The following is a 12,510-nucleotide window of genomic DNA, read 5'->3' on the forward strand; positions in this document are numbered from 1 at the left end:
TGGTTTTAGAAGTGAAAAATAGAGTTTTTATTCAGTGCTTGCATAGTTAGTTCATGTAAATGTAACGTCCCATTCCTCGCCACGCAGGCTCTACAGTGACAGGAATGGTCGTTAAAGCAAATAACCTGCTTTACCTATGTAGTAGGGCTCTATGCAGTAGGTATTCATGTAGCCATAAATAGGTTTATGCTATATGTCTATATAGCATACAAGCAGCCTCGTGCTCACAGTATACAATCTTTTCTCTACCAAATTGCATTCAGAGAGTTTTAACTGGCAGGAGTGAACGCCGCTGCTGCGCGACCAGTGCTGGAGAGGATTGTCTTCCTATTGTTTGCTTTATAAAACGTGCTCTGCGTCCCAGGGGTATGTTTAGAGCTGCAGAAAAAGGAGCGAGCCTCGCTGCCGCCTGCCCGCTGCGGGAGGGGGCCCCGGGGCTCCCCTGCACCCCGAGCAGGGCCGGGCGGATGGGGCCACGCTTCCACCTCCACGTGGTGAGGGGGGGCTCAGCCCCTGCTCCCCGGGGAACACAGCTGGGGGGTTATCGCTGTCACCCTGCCCGTGCTGTGTGGATGCCTGCCTGCCCCTTCCCCACGGTGCAGGGTTGGCAGCACTGGCCGAGGCCAGGGGCAGGATAGGGGCTTGGTGGGCACCAGGGCTGTGGGCAGCGGGTGGGGGGCTGCTGCAGGAGCCCCTGGCCCCCTCCTGCTGCCTCCCCCCAGCACTGAGTGCTCAGCACCGCAGCCTCGGGGTGGCTCAGGCAGGGTTTTGCAGTCGTTCTGTGGGTCTGCAGCATCGTCCTGGGCTGAAGGGAGGGGGGCCGGCCAGCCCTCGCTGCAGCAGGGAGGCAGGGGCTCGGTGTGAGGGGCGGCGGCGGCCTGGGGGGGGACAGGGCCCCTCACTTGGGCAGGGGTGCGATGATGACGTTGCGGTAGCCCTTCACCCCCGTCAGCTTGTCACTCTCGAAGTCCACCATCAGCTTGCGCAGGCCCGACTGGCGCGGCACGAAATCCAGCCTGAACTTGGCCTCGGCCTGGGGCTCGACAGGGTCCTCCCTGCGGGACAGGCGGGGGTCAGCGGGGCACGAACCCCCCCCATGCCACCACCTGCCCCGTGCTGGTGCTGACAGGGGGCAGTGACGGTGCTGTGGGACCCACGGGACCCCCTGCAGCACGGCTGAGCCCCTATGCCCCCCGACCAGCTCAGCACCCCCCTCCCACCATGTCCGTGTGGAGCTGGGCCCCAGACAGCCTCTCCCCCGGCCCCTTCCCTGCTGCCCGGTTGGGGAATGTGAGGGAAAGGCTCTTACAGCTCCTTGATCCTCTGCCCTTCGGTGAGGCCAGCTCCCTCCACCACGAACATGCAGTTGTTCAGCGGGACCGCGAGGGGGTTCACCAGGGTGATCTCTGCCACCAGCTTCCGATTCTGCATCGGCTCCCCTAAAACCTGCGAGCAAAGGGCTCTGAGACACCCTGCAGCACTGCCCCAGCTTACTGGGACTGCCCCAGTCCCGCTCCCTGGAGCCAACCCTCCCGGGGCCGAGCCCTCACCCTGATCTTGATCTCCGGATTCTGGATGTAGACGTCCCTGATGGCCAGCACAACGTCACCCGTCTCGTACTCGGTCAGGAGGGCCACCACCTTGATGATGTTGTCCTGGGTCAGGCACGGCCCGTACTTCTCGTAGAGGATGCGCAAGGGCACGCTCTGCACTGGGAGGCGAAGCAGAGCAGGGTCAGCGCCTCCCCCCCGAGCCCAGCACACACCGGGGAAGGTTGGATCAAGGCTTTCGAGCACTGCTCCCACCCAGCACAGGCAGCAGGCTCAGAAACAGCTTTGCAGGCACCCAGAGGAGCAGTGAAGTGCCCAGTGCTGGCGCTGGGAGAGGTTTTGCAAGTGTGAAGTGTCTGCAGGGCAAAGGCAGCGCCCCACTTCCCTTGGCCAGGGAGAGCAGCCCCGTCCCTTGTTCACTTAACAAACAACACACAGCCGACTGCTGCATTTGTTACGGGCCCCATTAGCAGAGCTTGGCTCAGGCTAAAAATAAGCCTCTTCCAGCACATCAGCTGTACTACATCTCCAGGCCCTGAAGGTTTGTAGAAAAATGATCTAAATCTAAACTGTTTAATTACCAGGCAGCGATGTTAATTTGTAACAACCGCAAACCAAGGTTCAGGGTTTTGTGCGCTGGGCTGGGGCCAGGACAGCTCAGTGGCCAAAATAACGCGAGGATGGGAGCGGCCGTGCCGTCCCCAGGAGGAGGGCTGGGGATGTCAGCGCTGTGGGTAACTGCGGCGCTGGGCACGGGGCCCCCCAGCCCCGGGGATGGCAGTAACGGAGCCGGCTGGGGCCAGGCACTGCCCTCCCTGGGGGAATCCTGCACGGCCCTAGGGGAGAAGCCGTGGCCTCCACCCTGCAATCTTGCACCAAGCAGTGCGAGGGGGACGTGATGAGCGCGGTGCAGCCCTGGGAGGAGAGCCCTGCCTATAGCACAGCTCGCTTCCTCCGCATAAAGCATGCAAGAGCAGTAACTTTTGTCCTGCTCTAAATGCATTTCCAGCCCCCTGCCTGAGTAATGTTCTTCATCCTTTCATCAAAGATTAAAAATCCGCGGTGGTAAATAAATAAGGACAAAACCCCCGAAGGAGGCATCGATCACCGCGCAGCCGTGTGACAGCGCTGCAGCTCGCACAGGCTCCCGTGTACGGCGTGCTTTGCACTGGGAGGTGCCGTGGGTGAGCACACCACGGGCTGCCCGTGGGATATCTGCCCCCCAGTCTGCCAGCCCATCCCAAGCAGGGCCTTAACGCTGCCCTGATAACACGGGGTCAAACAAAGCCCAACATGCTGTGCTGTGCCAGCCGGGCTGTGTGGAGCTCGTGACCCTCTGGGCAGTTGTATAGTGTGGGTGGGTACAACGTCTGCAGGGTCAGGCAGCTCTCTGCAGGCTGGAAAAGCTGGGAGGGGGAGAGCTGAAAGCAAAACCCTGCCTGTGGCTCACGCTCCGTGTGTCAGGGGCTAGCGCAGGCGCCCAGGGCCCCATAGCGGCTCGGTGCCTCGCACGTGCCTGTAGCGGTTTCTGTTTGTCCCGCTGTGCCCTGGCCTGGGTCCAGGGACGAGGTTTGCACAGGCATTATTTCTGCTCAAGCCATTGTGTGCACAAAGCGTGCGGTTGGCAGCTGGGATGAAGAATTTCCTCTTTGGGAAGCCGCCAGCGTGGACTCGGAGCTGGCAGCTCCCTCCGGCAGGGTGTGAGCGCTGCGGGCACGGCAAGGCTCTGCCGGGTGGCACAGCCACCCCTGCCCTGCACCGCTGCCTCACCGCAGCCCTGCGGCCCTGTCTGAGCCCGAAAACACTGCTGAGCTTGGTGCCATCATTGCTCTTACCCGTGCGGGGCCCGAGGGTGAGGTTGAGCAGGTCCTTCATGCCGCACTCCGGGCCCACCGTGCCGTTGTAGCTGGCGGTGCGAGCGCACAGCATGAGCCTGCACACGCGCTCCGTGTCCGTGTCGTTGCTGATGACGGCGAAGACGTCGAAGTCGGAGCCGTTGTTCGCGCCCTCCGACAGCTTGATCTTGACGTGCAGCCCCTCCTCGCCCTCGCTGAGGGACCTCTTTTCGTGCTCTGCTTTGGCAAACACCTCCCTCTCCTTTTCAGACCCTGGGGGTGCAAGAAAAACATCCTGTTAGCGGGGAGGCAGCGGGGCTGGCTCTGGCTGGTGCTCACCCTCCTTGCTGGAGCCGTTTTGGTGCTGCTGCTGCGCTAATGAAATGCGCCCCTGACCCCCAACGGCTGCCCCCTCCCTCCTGGCTGCCCCCAGGTGCCCGTACCCTCCGGGTACTTGTAGTTGTGGGTGATGTCCTCGCGGCTGTCCCTGCCCACGCTCTTGGTGCTGATGTTCTTCCCCACCACCGAGGAGTGCGTGCTCTTCCTCTGCGAGCCGTCGCGCTGCACGATCCAGTACACCACGTCGGCGTTCACCTCCGCGAAGATGAAGGGGATGTCGTACTTCAGCTGCAGGTCGCCCTCCTTGATGGCCTTGACGGGGGCCGGCCCGCAGCAGTAAACCCCTGCAGGGAGCGGGGTCGCTGCTATTGCCCAGGACCCGGAGGGGCGACCCCGCTGGCCCCCGCTGAGCACAGGGCATGGGGAGGGCAGGGAGGGCGCGTGGCCGCGTCGCACCTTCGCTCTTTTCCTGGGGGGTCGGGTCCAGCGCCTGCCACCCGTCGTAGCCAGGTGCCAGGTCCGGCCGGGACATCCAGGATTCAACCCAGCAGTGAAAGTTCCTGCAAGGGAAGCGCAGGCACAGGGCTGAGCAGCTCTGGCCCTGCAGAGCTGGTGGCCGGGGACGCTGCGGGGTCAGGGCGTGCTGGGGGGCTGCCATCCCCGCTGCCTCTCACCATATCATGTCCTTGGAGCGCCTCTCCTCCACCCCCGTCTCGTTCATGTAGCGGTCGATGACCAGGTTGCCGTTGGTGTCGTGGGCTGAGTTGTAGTTGGTCACCACCCGGCTGGGGACGCCCAGGCAGCGCATGACTGCGGGGAAGCGGGGCAGGGTCGGCTGCGGGTCCCCGGGGCGCTGCCCCTGCCCCTGCCCCTGCCCAGCCCTTCGGCAGCGCCAGCCCCGGGACCCTGCAAGACGCTGCCAGTCTCGGCGAGCCACGGGCGAGATGGGTGGTGCACTGACAGTCAGTTTGATGTTGCAGTAGCAAAAGGCACAAAAGAGGCTGGAAGTGCTTTTAAGGGAGTGCACAGCCAGGCAGCGCGCAGCAGCCTCGTATTTAATCTCATAGCTGCCTTTTACTGCGAGCGGGGCACCCTGGGGAGCAGGGAGGCAGTTATAATGTTTCAAAGGAAGGCTATAAACTTCTGTGATTCGCGGAAAATCCACTTAAGTTCTCTGCTATTTCTCTCCTCTAAAAAGAACCTCATACACATGAAATATATAAATGGAGGCGCTCACTCTCCTGCAACCCAGAGAGCAAGGCCAAGCGTTGTGCTCAGGGCAAAACAGCGCAAGCACGCACGTGTGTCTGTGCACTCCTTAACAGAGGATAGCCTTGAATTTTTCTTCGCTTTTGCCCCAGATTGACTGCCTTGGTGGCACTGAAATTATTTTGATCTGAGCGGATTCATTACTTCATTGCAAACTTGACCTTAAAGCCACTTTCCTTCTCCCGAGCCGTGAATTCAGCCCCTCCCTCCTGGCCGGGCTGTCCCTGCCAGGGCACGGAGAGCTAATTGAAAAGCCAGAGAGGTTCTTTATCATTTTTTCCCTCCATTTCCTGACAAATTGGAATAACAGAGCCTAATTGCTAAGCATTCATTGCAGGCTGGCCACAGCCAGCCCGGGCGGCTCCCCCGCTGCAGCACGAGGCCGGGGTCAGGGGGCTGCCCCCTCCCACGGGTGGGAGATGGGATCCAGGGGCCGGGGGGGCCGGGGGGAATCCTGCTCTCACCAGTACACGCCACGGCAGCGAAGACCCAGCACTGGCCGTACTTGACTGGCTGGCACCCAAAATTCTTCCACCGCTTCAGGATGTCCACGCTGCCGATCCAGGACATCGGGCTCATCCCGTCCTCGTAACGATCGTCCCAGCGTCCCAGCAGCACCCCGCGGTCCTCGTCGTTACAATTAACCTGCGGTGAGACAAGGGGGGCTGCGACAGGAGGAAATGCCACCGGACAGCCCTGAGTGGCCTGGCACAAAGGGACAAAACCCCAGGGGTAAGAGCAGGCTGCCGAGGCAGGGGAAGGAATGCCTTCCTCCAGCTCGTGAGGGCTGCCACCCTCAGCAGGCAGGGATGCAAGAGCTGCACCGGGATGCGCGTGGCCACGGTGCCGGTGCTGCAGTGGCACACACGGGCACACCGGGGTGCTTGGGCATACTGGAGTGTGCACAACTGATTCATCACCATGAGCTTGTGCATCACGGCGGCAGTGGAGGGGCTGTTTGGTGGCCAGCCTGGAGGGGCCGTGCTGGCCAGAGCCCCGCGGGACTCACCATGGCGCTCACCACCCTGCCGATGTAGACAGGGTCGTTGCGGCGGGAGCAGTCCCGGTTCTGGTCCCTCAGGAACTTGGGGTTTGTGTCCAGCAGGTTGAGGCAGATGGCCAAGATGTCATCTTCAAACTGGTGCAGAGGGAGGGGAGAAAACACGCGTGAGGTGGTGCAGCTGTGGTGGGGGCAGCGCGGCAGCGGCCAGATGACTTTGTCCCTTTTGGGGCACCACGATAAGGGGCTGGGGCTGATGCCAGCGGGAGGCTCGGCTCAGGAGCAAGCTCCCGCCCTCGTGCTGGGGCTGGATCCTGCTTCCTGCAGCTGCTGCTGCACAGAGGTCAGGCACGGGCAGAAAATAAATCTCTGGGGGAAAACCACCTATTTCCCCACCATCCGATGAGTCAGGGCTTCCCTGAATCAAGATGTGGATCTCCTGAGAGCCACCAGCCCCCTGCCCCCACAGCCCATGGGGGGGGTTGCATAGAGCCCCGGCTGGAGTTTGGGGGGCAGCTGGGCCCCCCCCAGCACCCAGGGCCCCCAGCTTGGCTCTGGGTGCTGCAGCTCAGGACACAGGCGCTGCCTTATCGGCACGGCCGGCACGGCTCTGGGGAGCACATTATCGAGCAGCAGCTCCCCGGCGGCACCGATTAGAAGCGTGAGGCCCCAAGCCAGGCAGCAACGCTCCCCCTGTTCTTCCAGGCTTTGAAGTTGGCACATTCCCGCTCAGAAATGAGATTTTCATGTGTTTGCTCTGTGGGCACACAGTGGCACCTCTTCCTCCCCACGTGCTGGCTGCGTTTGGGGTGCAAGGTGCGTGCCGTCTAGGGGGCACGTGTGGCTCCCATGCCCTGTGAAGCCGAGGGCTGCGGCACCCGGGGTCCTGGGGGGCCGTGCCCCACGCACCTGGCCGAAGTTCCAGGGGGTGGAGGTGATGTAGTCCCGGGCACCCTGGTAGATGAGTCCCTGCTGAGACAGCACGTACTCGCGGCGCTCGTCCTCGTCTCGGAGGTAGACCGTGTCCTCTGCGGGGGGAAAAACAGATGGCACGGGGATGGGGACTCTGCCACACACCTCCCAGTGCCCCCCACTCAGCTCCCCCCAGGACAGGCCACGGGCAGCCACTGAGACAGAGCTGGTGGGGAAGGAAGCTACAGGGGCTGGGGCTGGAGCTGCTCCTGCCTGAAGAGCTTTTGACCCGGTTAGATCTGAGCAGATGGGAAAATTTCAGTGGGCTTGTTTTCCTTTTTCATTCTTATAACTCTTTTATTTCCATCCCCTTTGTTTTATGTAGTGGGTTTTCTTTTTTCCCAGGAGTGGAAATCTCCCTGGCCTGAGAAATGAGCAGTGGGAACTGGGAGTGCTGGCTGAGGTCACGGCTCACATAGAAACTACCGCTGGAAAAAATGCTCTTTACTGGAAATGTTTTCAGGGAGCAAAACTATACATCTCCAGCATCAGCATTCAGCACAGCCCCGGGTATGTGAAGCTTCCTAAAAGCCCTTATCTCTGGAGCCAGCACAAAGCGTTTGGGATTCAGGAAATCACTTGTTTTAGCCAAGGTCTTGGGAGCAGGACAGCAATGGGGCTGCTCCTCAGGGCAGAGGAAGGACGTGAACAGATGAGAATCTCAACTGTTGTTTGCCCAGCTGTAATTAAACACGGCAGCACACGTTCTCCCCTCTGTGTCCTGCCCCCCGAACTTCACCTGGACAATAGCATCTGTGAGCCCCAGCTCAGCAGGCACCAGCCCAGGAGGTGCAGGGTTGGGGGATCTGGTGGCTTCTCCCCGGCTGGGAGCTGCTCTCGGGGGCTGCCCTGAGGGGGCACTGGGTGTTCGGGGTGCTTGTCAGAGGAGCTGTGTGCCCTGGGGCAGGGGACGGGGCTCGCAGCCTGCTGAAGGGTCCCACAGAGCAGGGAAACTCAGCTCTGGAAGCCCCGGTGTCAGAAAGGCGAAAGCCTCACCTGGGTGCCAGGCGTTGAAGAGCAGAACGAAGTCCCCGATGTGGAAGGTGGAGCCCTGGTAGTCGGTGGAGGTCTCCAGCGTCAGGCTGTAGCGGCCGACGCAGGCACTGGCGGGGGAGCAGAGCGAGACGCAGAGCGCGGCCCCGTCCTGCTGCTGCACCACCGCGCTCCACGTCCCCTCCTCGGGGAAGTCGGTCAGGGCAAAGTGGGACCTGGTTCCCGACGTCTCGACGGGGCAGGGCCCTGCCAAGCAAGGAGACATCAGCTCAACACAGGCTCTGGCTTCCCACGCAGAGGGGTGCGCGGTGCCCCGCTTGGTAAAGCCTAGGGGTGGCTCTGTCCCTGTTTGGGAGGGGACAGGATGGCAGCAGAGATGCTCACCCAAGGGTGATGCCCTGCCGAGCTGGGCAAATGTTAAAAACACACAGCAGCCACCTGAGCTGGGATGCTTTGGGGTGGAGGGGGCCCTGCTCCATCCTGGCACAGACAGGTTTTGTTTCAGGGGGCATGCATGCAGTGCAGGAGGAGAGGAGGGCGAGACTTTACTGAGCTTCTCCTCCCCAGCCGAGCAGCCAGCTCCCGGTGCGAGCACGGGTCCTGCCACAGCCCCCAGGAGCTCCGCCAAGCGCGTGCAGCCCCAGGCGCGGCTCCAAACGCCGCAGTGAGCCGTTACATCAGCGGCTGCAGCGCTCGAGCCGAGGACAGAGCAATCTGCACCGGCCCCACGAGCCCTCGGCTGCGTGGGGCCACGAGCCCTCGCGCTTGCGTCCAAGCCACCTGTGCCGAGGCCGGCTCCAAACGCTGCTCCCCTGGGAATGGGGACGCCCGGCCCCACCGGTGATGCCGGTGATGCCGGTGGCTGCGTGGGGTGGGCTGGCAGCCAGGCAGCGCCGCCGGTGCCGCCTGCTCCTCCCTGGGGAGCGGCTGCGTGCTGGGCCCCCGCCAGCCCGCGCCCACAGCGAGGGCGGGACAGCAGGCGAGCCACCAAAAATACTCATGAACTCATGAGAGTGACACAGCTTCTCCTCCGTGTCCTTTAGGGAAGGTCGGGCTGAGCGAGCCGTGTCCTTTTGGCAAGGCCCCTGCTGGGAGCCGCCTCCACCTCCTCCCCGCTCTGAAACCTGCTGTCCTGCAGCAGCATCCCTGCGCCCCAGGGGCTGGGGCAGGGCTCTTCAAGTGCAGCTACTCTAAAAATACAGGCTCTATTTTTGCACCGAGCCATTCCCCTCTCTCCTGCAGGAGGTGGCACAGCAGGTGGCACGTGTCCGCGGGCGGTTTTGCTGTCCCATGGGGATGGGTCAGGCCTGGCAGCTCCTGCTCCCCGCTCCTCTCCAACCCCACGGGGCTGAGGGTCCAGCTCCTGGTGAGAGTCCTGGCTGGGGCCGCTGCCAGCAGGGCCGTGTGGCTGTGCCTTGGCTGGAGCTGAAGCCCCTTTGCCCTTTTTTTGGGAGCGCTGCAGCTGCGCTCCGTCCTGCCTGCAGCCAGCTCTGCCAGCCTGCGCCAGTGCGCCAGGAGCGGTGCGGGAGCTGGGGGTCCTGGCCTCACAGCCTCCCTCACACCAAGGGAGGAGCTCAGCCTCCTGGAAGAATAATGCTGAACCCCGTGGGGAACCCCTGGTGCAGTTTCGCTTTGAATTCTGGCCTGGTTGACTCAGCAGGATACGGACTCCCTAAAATAGCTCTCGTCCAAGAAAGAGTTTCCTCTTTGTTTGCCCGTGGCTGGCCTAACCCCTGGGCAGGGTTCTTGTACCCGGCTGGGGGCCATGGGAGCGGTGTCCCCGTCCCTGTCCCCTGCTGCCCTGAGCAGGCTCTCACTGGAGCTAAAAGCGGTGGTGGGAAACTCCCCTGACCCCAGGGTGATGGAGGGGGGCGGTGTAAGAAGATCATCACCCTGAGGGAGGGGGTCCCACCCTGACCCTCTTCTATTTCCCTGCCACCTCTTTTCAGCTCCCTTTATGGAGCCTCTACCTTCTCTCACAGTCCCACCGTAGGGACTGGCTAAGACAGCAGCCAACCCGGGAGGCAGCGGGGGCACGCAGTGGGGGGAGGCTCAGGCAGAAGCCCCCCTTTTGGGCTGCGTGCAGCTGGGGCTTCTCCCGCGGGGCGCAGCGGCACTCACCCGTCTCGACGTTGAAGGCCAGTTTGTCCACCCCCTCCTCGTAGCCCCTGCCGGAGAAGTGCAGGGTGATGGTGAAGGGCTGCCCCCGCCGCACCACCAGCTGCTGGCCGCCCATCTCCGCCGTCCGGTGCTCGCGGCCATTGCTCTCGCACTGCAGGTCCCACGTCTCCAGCACCAGCTCTGCAGAGGCAGCAGTGGGTGAAGCTCTCCCCTGCTCTCAGTCTGGGAGTGATTTCTCATTAACCTCACCCTGAGCCTTGATGTGGGGCTTCAGCAGCCTCCTCCACCCAGCCCCGTGCCCCCCGGCATGCCCAGCACATCCATGCCCAGGCTACAAGCACCCCTCCTGGAGGGCTGCACTGGACGGAGTGGGATCGCCACTGGGAGCGATCTGGGATGGGGACAGAAGCCCTGCAGCCAGCCGAGCTCCCAGTGGAGTGCTGCTCTGCTGGCCCAGGTCTGTGCCCCATTTCTCACACCACGGTGCTGCCATGCATGCTATTAGGATGGAGGAGGAGGGAGCACCCAACGCCAGAGCAAAGCCCAGTGCCCGTTTTCACGTTTTGGGAGGCTTTGGGCCTGTGTGCTGGGGTTTGCCGTCTGTCCCCTCCAAACCCCTCAGAAGAGGAACATTGCTGAGCTTGGGGAATGCCAGCGATGTCTGTGTGCCTCAGCAAGGCGCCGGGCAGCTTTCCTGCTCTGTGATCGCTGAGAAATTGGAGAAACCAAGCATAAATTCAGCGACGGAGGCAGCGTTCGATTCCCTGGCCTCGGGCGCTCAGCTCGGCTCTGCCTCCCAGCCCAGACGCTGATGCAGGCAGGGCTCCGTGCCGGAGGGCCCGCAGCCGCAGCCCCAGGCAGCACGCTGCAGCAATGCAATATCGTTCATCATCGCTCAAGACCAGTGACCCCTGAATGCTCTGGCGGCAGACTGATTAGTTGCCAGAATAAATGAAAGCATTTCACGTTGGAGAGCGCAGTGCAAGCTCAGCACCAGCCAGGAACCGCGGGGCGGGCGGCTGGGGCGATGCTGGGCTTGCTGCGGCTCTGCCTGGCTGTGCCCTTCCCACCGCCCGTGTGCTGGGAGCGGTGCTCTCGAGCCCTCCTTGGGCTGGTGCTGGATGCAAAGAGCTGACCCTGAGCCCTGCATTCCCGGAGAGAAATGCAATCCCCACGCCTGCTCCTCCAGGCACAGGCAGCCCGCAGCATGCACTTGTGTGCAGATGCAGAGCTGGGGCTGCCTGCCTTTGAATGCGGGCAAGGCTCACCCAGCTGGTCCCCTGGGACCTGCAGTGGGGACAGGGCACAGAAAGGACCTCGTCCTTGTCACCTCCAGCCTGGTGAGCAGGAGCACTGCTCGGTGCGACGCCACGCAAGCTGTGAGTGCGAGCCTCGCTGACACCGAGCTACATGAAAAGTTGTGTTTGGGACTTTGGAGATGAGCTGGGTGCGGGAGCAGCACCTCAGGTCCCCCCGGGTCTCCGTGAGGATTACCATCCTCAGCAGTCCTAGCAAAAAGCGGGGACTCTTCCGAAGTGGAGGCATCTCCTCCCCTGGTCAGGAGGGCGGTGGGATGCCCGGCTCGGCTCGTTTCTCCGCGGGGCCTCCACTCGCGGGTGCACGGCCGGGGGCTCCCCGTGGGACAGCGCCCTACCCCTGCCCCCCGCCCGCCCCGAGCAGCCCCCCGAGGGGCATCTCCGAGGCAGGGGATGCTCGCCGCCTCGGCTTCTAGGAGCCCTCGCAGCGGGGTGAGGAGGGGGCACACGCTGCCCCCAGCCCCCCGGGCTGCCCCCACCACCCACTCCAGCCTTCGTCTCGCTCCCAGCTTCGGGGCCCTTACCTTCGGCCATGGTGCCGGTGCCGGTGCCGGTGCCGACGAAGCGCCCACCCCCGCCCGGCCCCGCCGCTCGCTCTCTTTATAGAGCGGGCGCAGCGTCCCCCCCCCGCGGCCGGGGCCGGCTGGGGGGAAAGAAAGGAAAAACAAAGTTTCCAGGAAACGGAGCAGTTCTGGTCCCACCTAGTTTAAACAACAACCGAAAAATAAATAATTAAAAAAAAAAAAAATATTCCGCGGGGGCAGGAGCGGGGCTGGTCCCGGCACCTGCGGCCGCAGCCCCCCCCCGCCCCAGTGCCCTCCCCTCGAGCAGCCTCCGGGGAGCGGCGGCGCTGGGTCGGGAGCGAAGAAGCGGGGGGGAGGAGGGGAGGGGAGGGGAGGGGAGGGGGCCGTGCAGTTCCCACCGAGATGCCAGGAGTTTGAGGATGTTTTCTCCTTATAAAGTTTTCTTCCCCCTTCCCTTATCTCCGGCCGCGGCCGTTTCTGGCAAGGGCCGTGGCTGGCTCGGGGCCGCAGCTGCCAGCCCCCTTCCCGTAAGCGCATCCCTCGGCGCTGCCCCGGCCAGAGGCAATCGCGCTGGCAGCCTGCTCCCTGCAC

At 63.0% G+C, this 12,510-nt stretch overlaps 1 protein-coding gene across 1 annotated transcript; it reads right to left on the bottom strand.

The window, feature by feature from the left end:
- Window positions 1-12,180, bottom strand: TGM2 (transglutaminase 2). The gene is made up of 13 exons (XM_084537608.1): window positions 11,920-12,180; window positions 10,080-10,259; window positions 7,962-8,204; window positions 6,903-7,021; window positions 6,003-6,131; window positions 5,458-5,638; window positions 4,399-4,534; window positions 4,181-4,284; window positions 3,829-4,068; window positions 3,386-3,658; window positions 1,551-1,711; window positions 1,310-1,446; window positions 1-1,055 (listed from the first exon to the last, which is right to left on the bottom strand). The coding sequence occupies exons 1-13, from the start codon at window positions 11,927-11,929 to the stop codon at window positions 899-901; spliced, it is 2,070 nt and encodes a 689-aa protein (XP_084393734.1). The 5' UTR covers window positions 11,930-12,180; the 3' UTR covers window positions 1-898.
- Between the last annotated feature and the right edge of the window lie 330 nt (window positions 12,181-12,510).

Source organism: Aythya ferina (assembly GCF_964211825.1).
Source record: "Aythya ferina genome assembly, chromosome: 16".
In the NCBI taxonomy this organism is placed as follows: domain Eukaryota; kingdom Metazoa; phylum Chordata; class Aves; order Anseriformes; family Anatidae; genus Aythya; species Aythya ferina.

Bases quoted from the DNA above. Each gene is read 5' to 3' on its own strand.
- TGM2 (XM_084537608.1), bottom strand. The intron at 7,022-7,961 runs GTGAGGCTTTCG...TTCCCCCCGCAG, and splicing joins CTTCAACGCCTGGCACCCAG to AGGACACGGTCTACCTCCGA. The intron at 6,132-6,902 runs GTGCGTGGGGCA...CCTCTGCACCAG, and splicing joins CCCCCTGGAACTTCGGCCAG to TTTGAAGATGACATCTTGGC.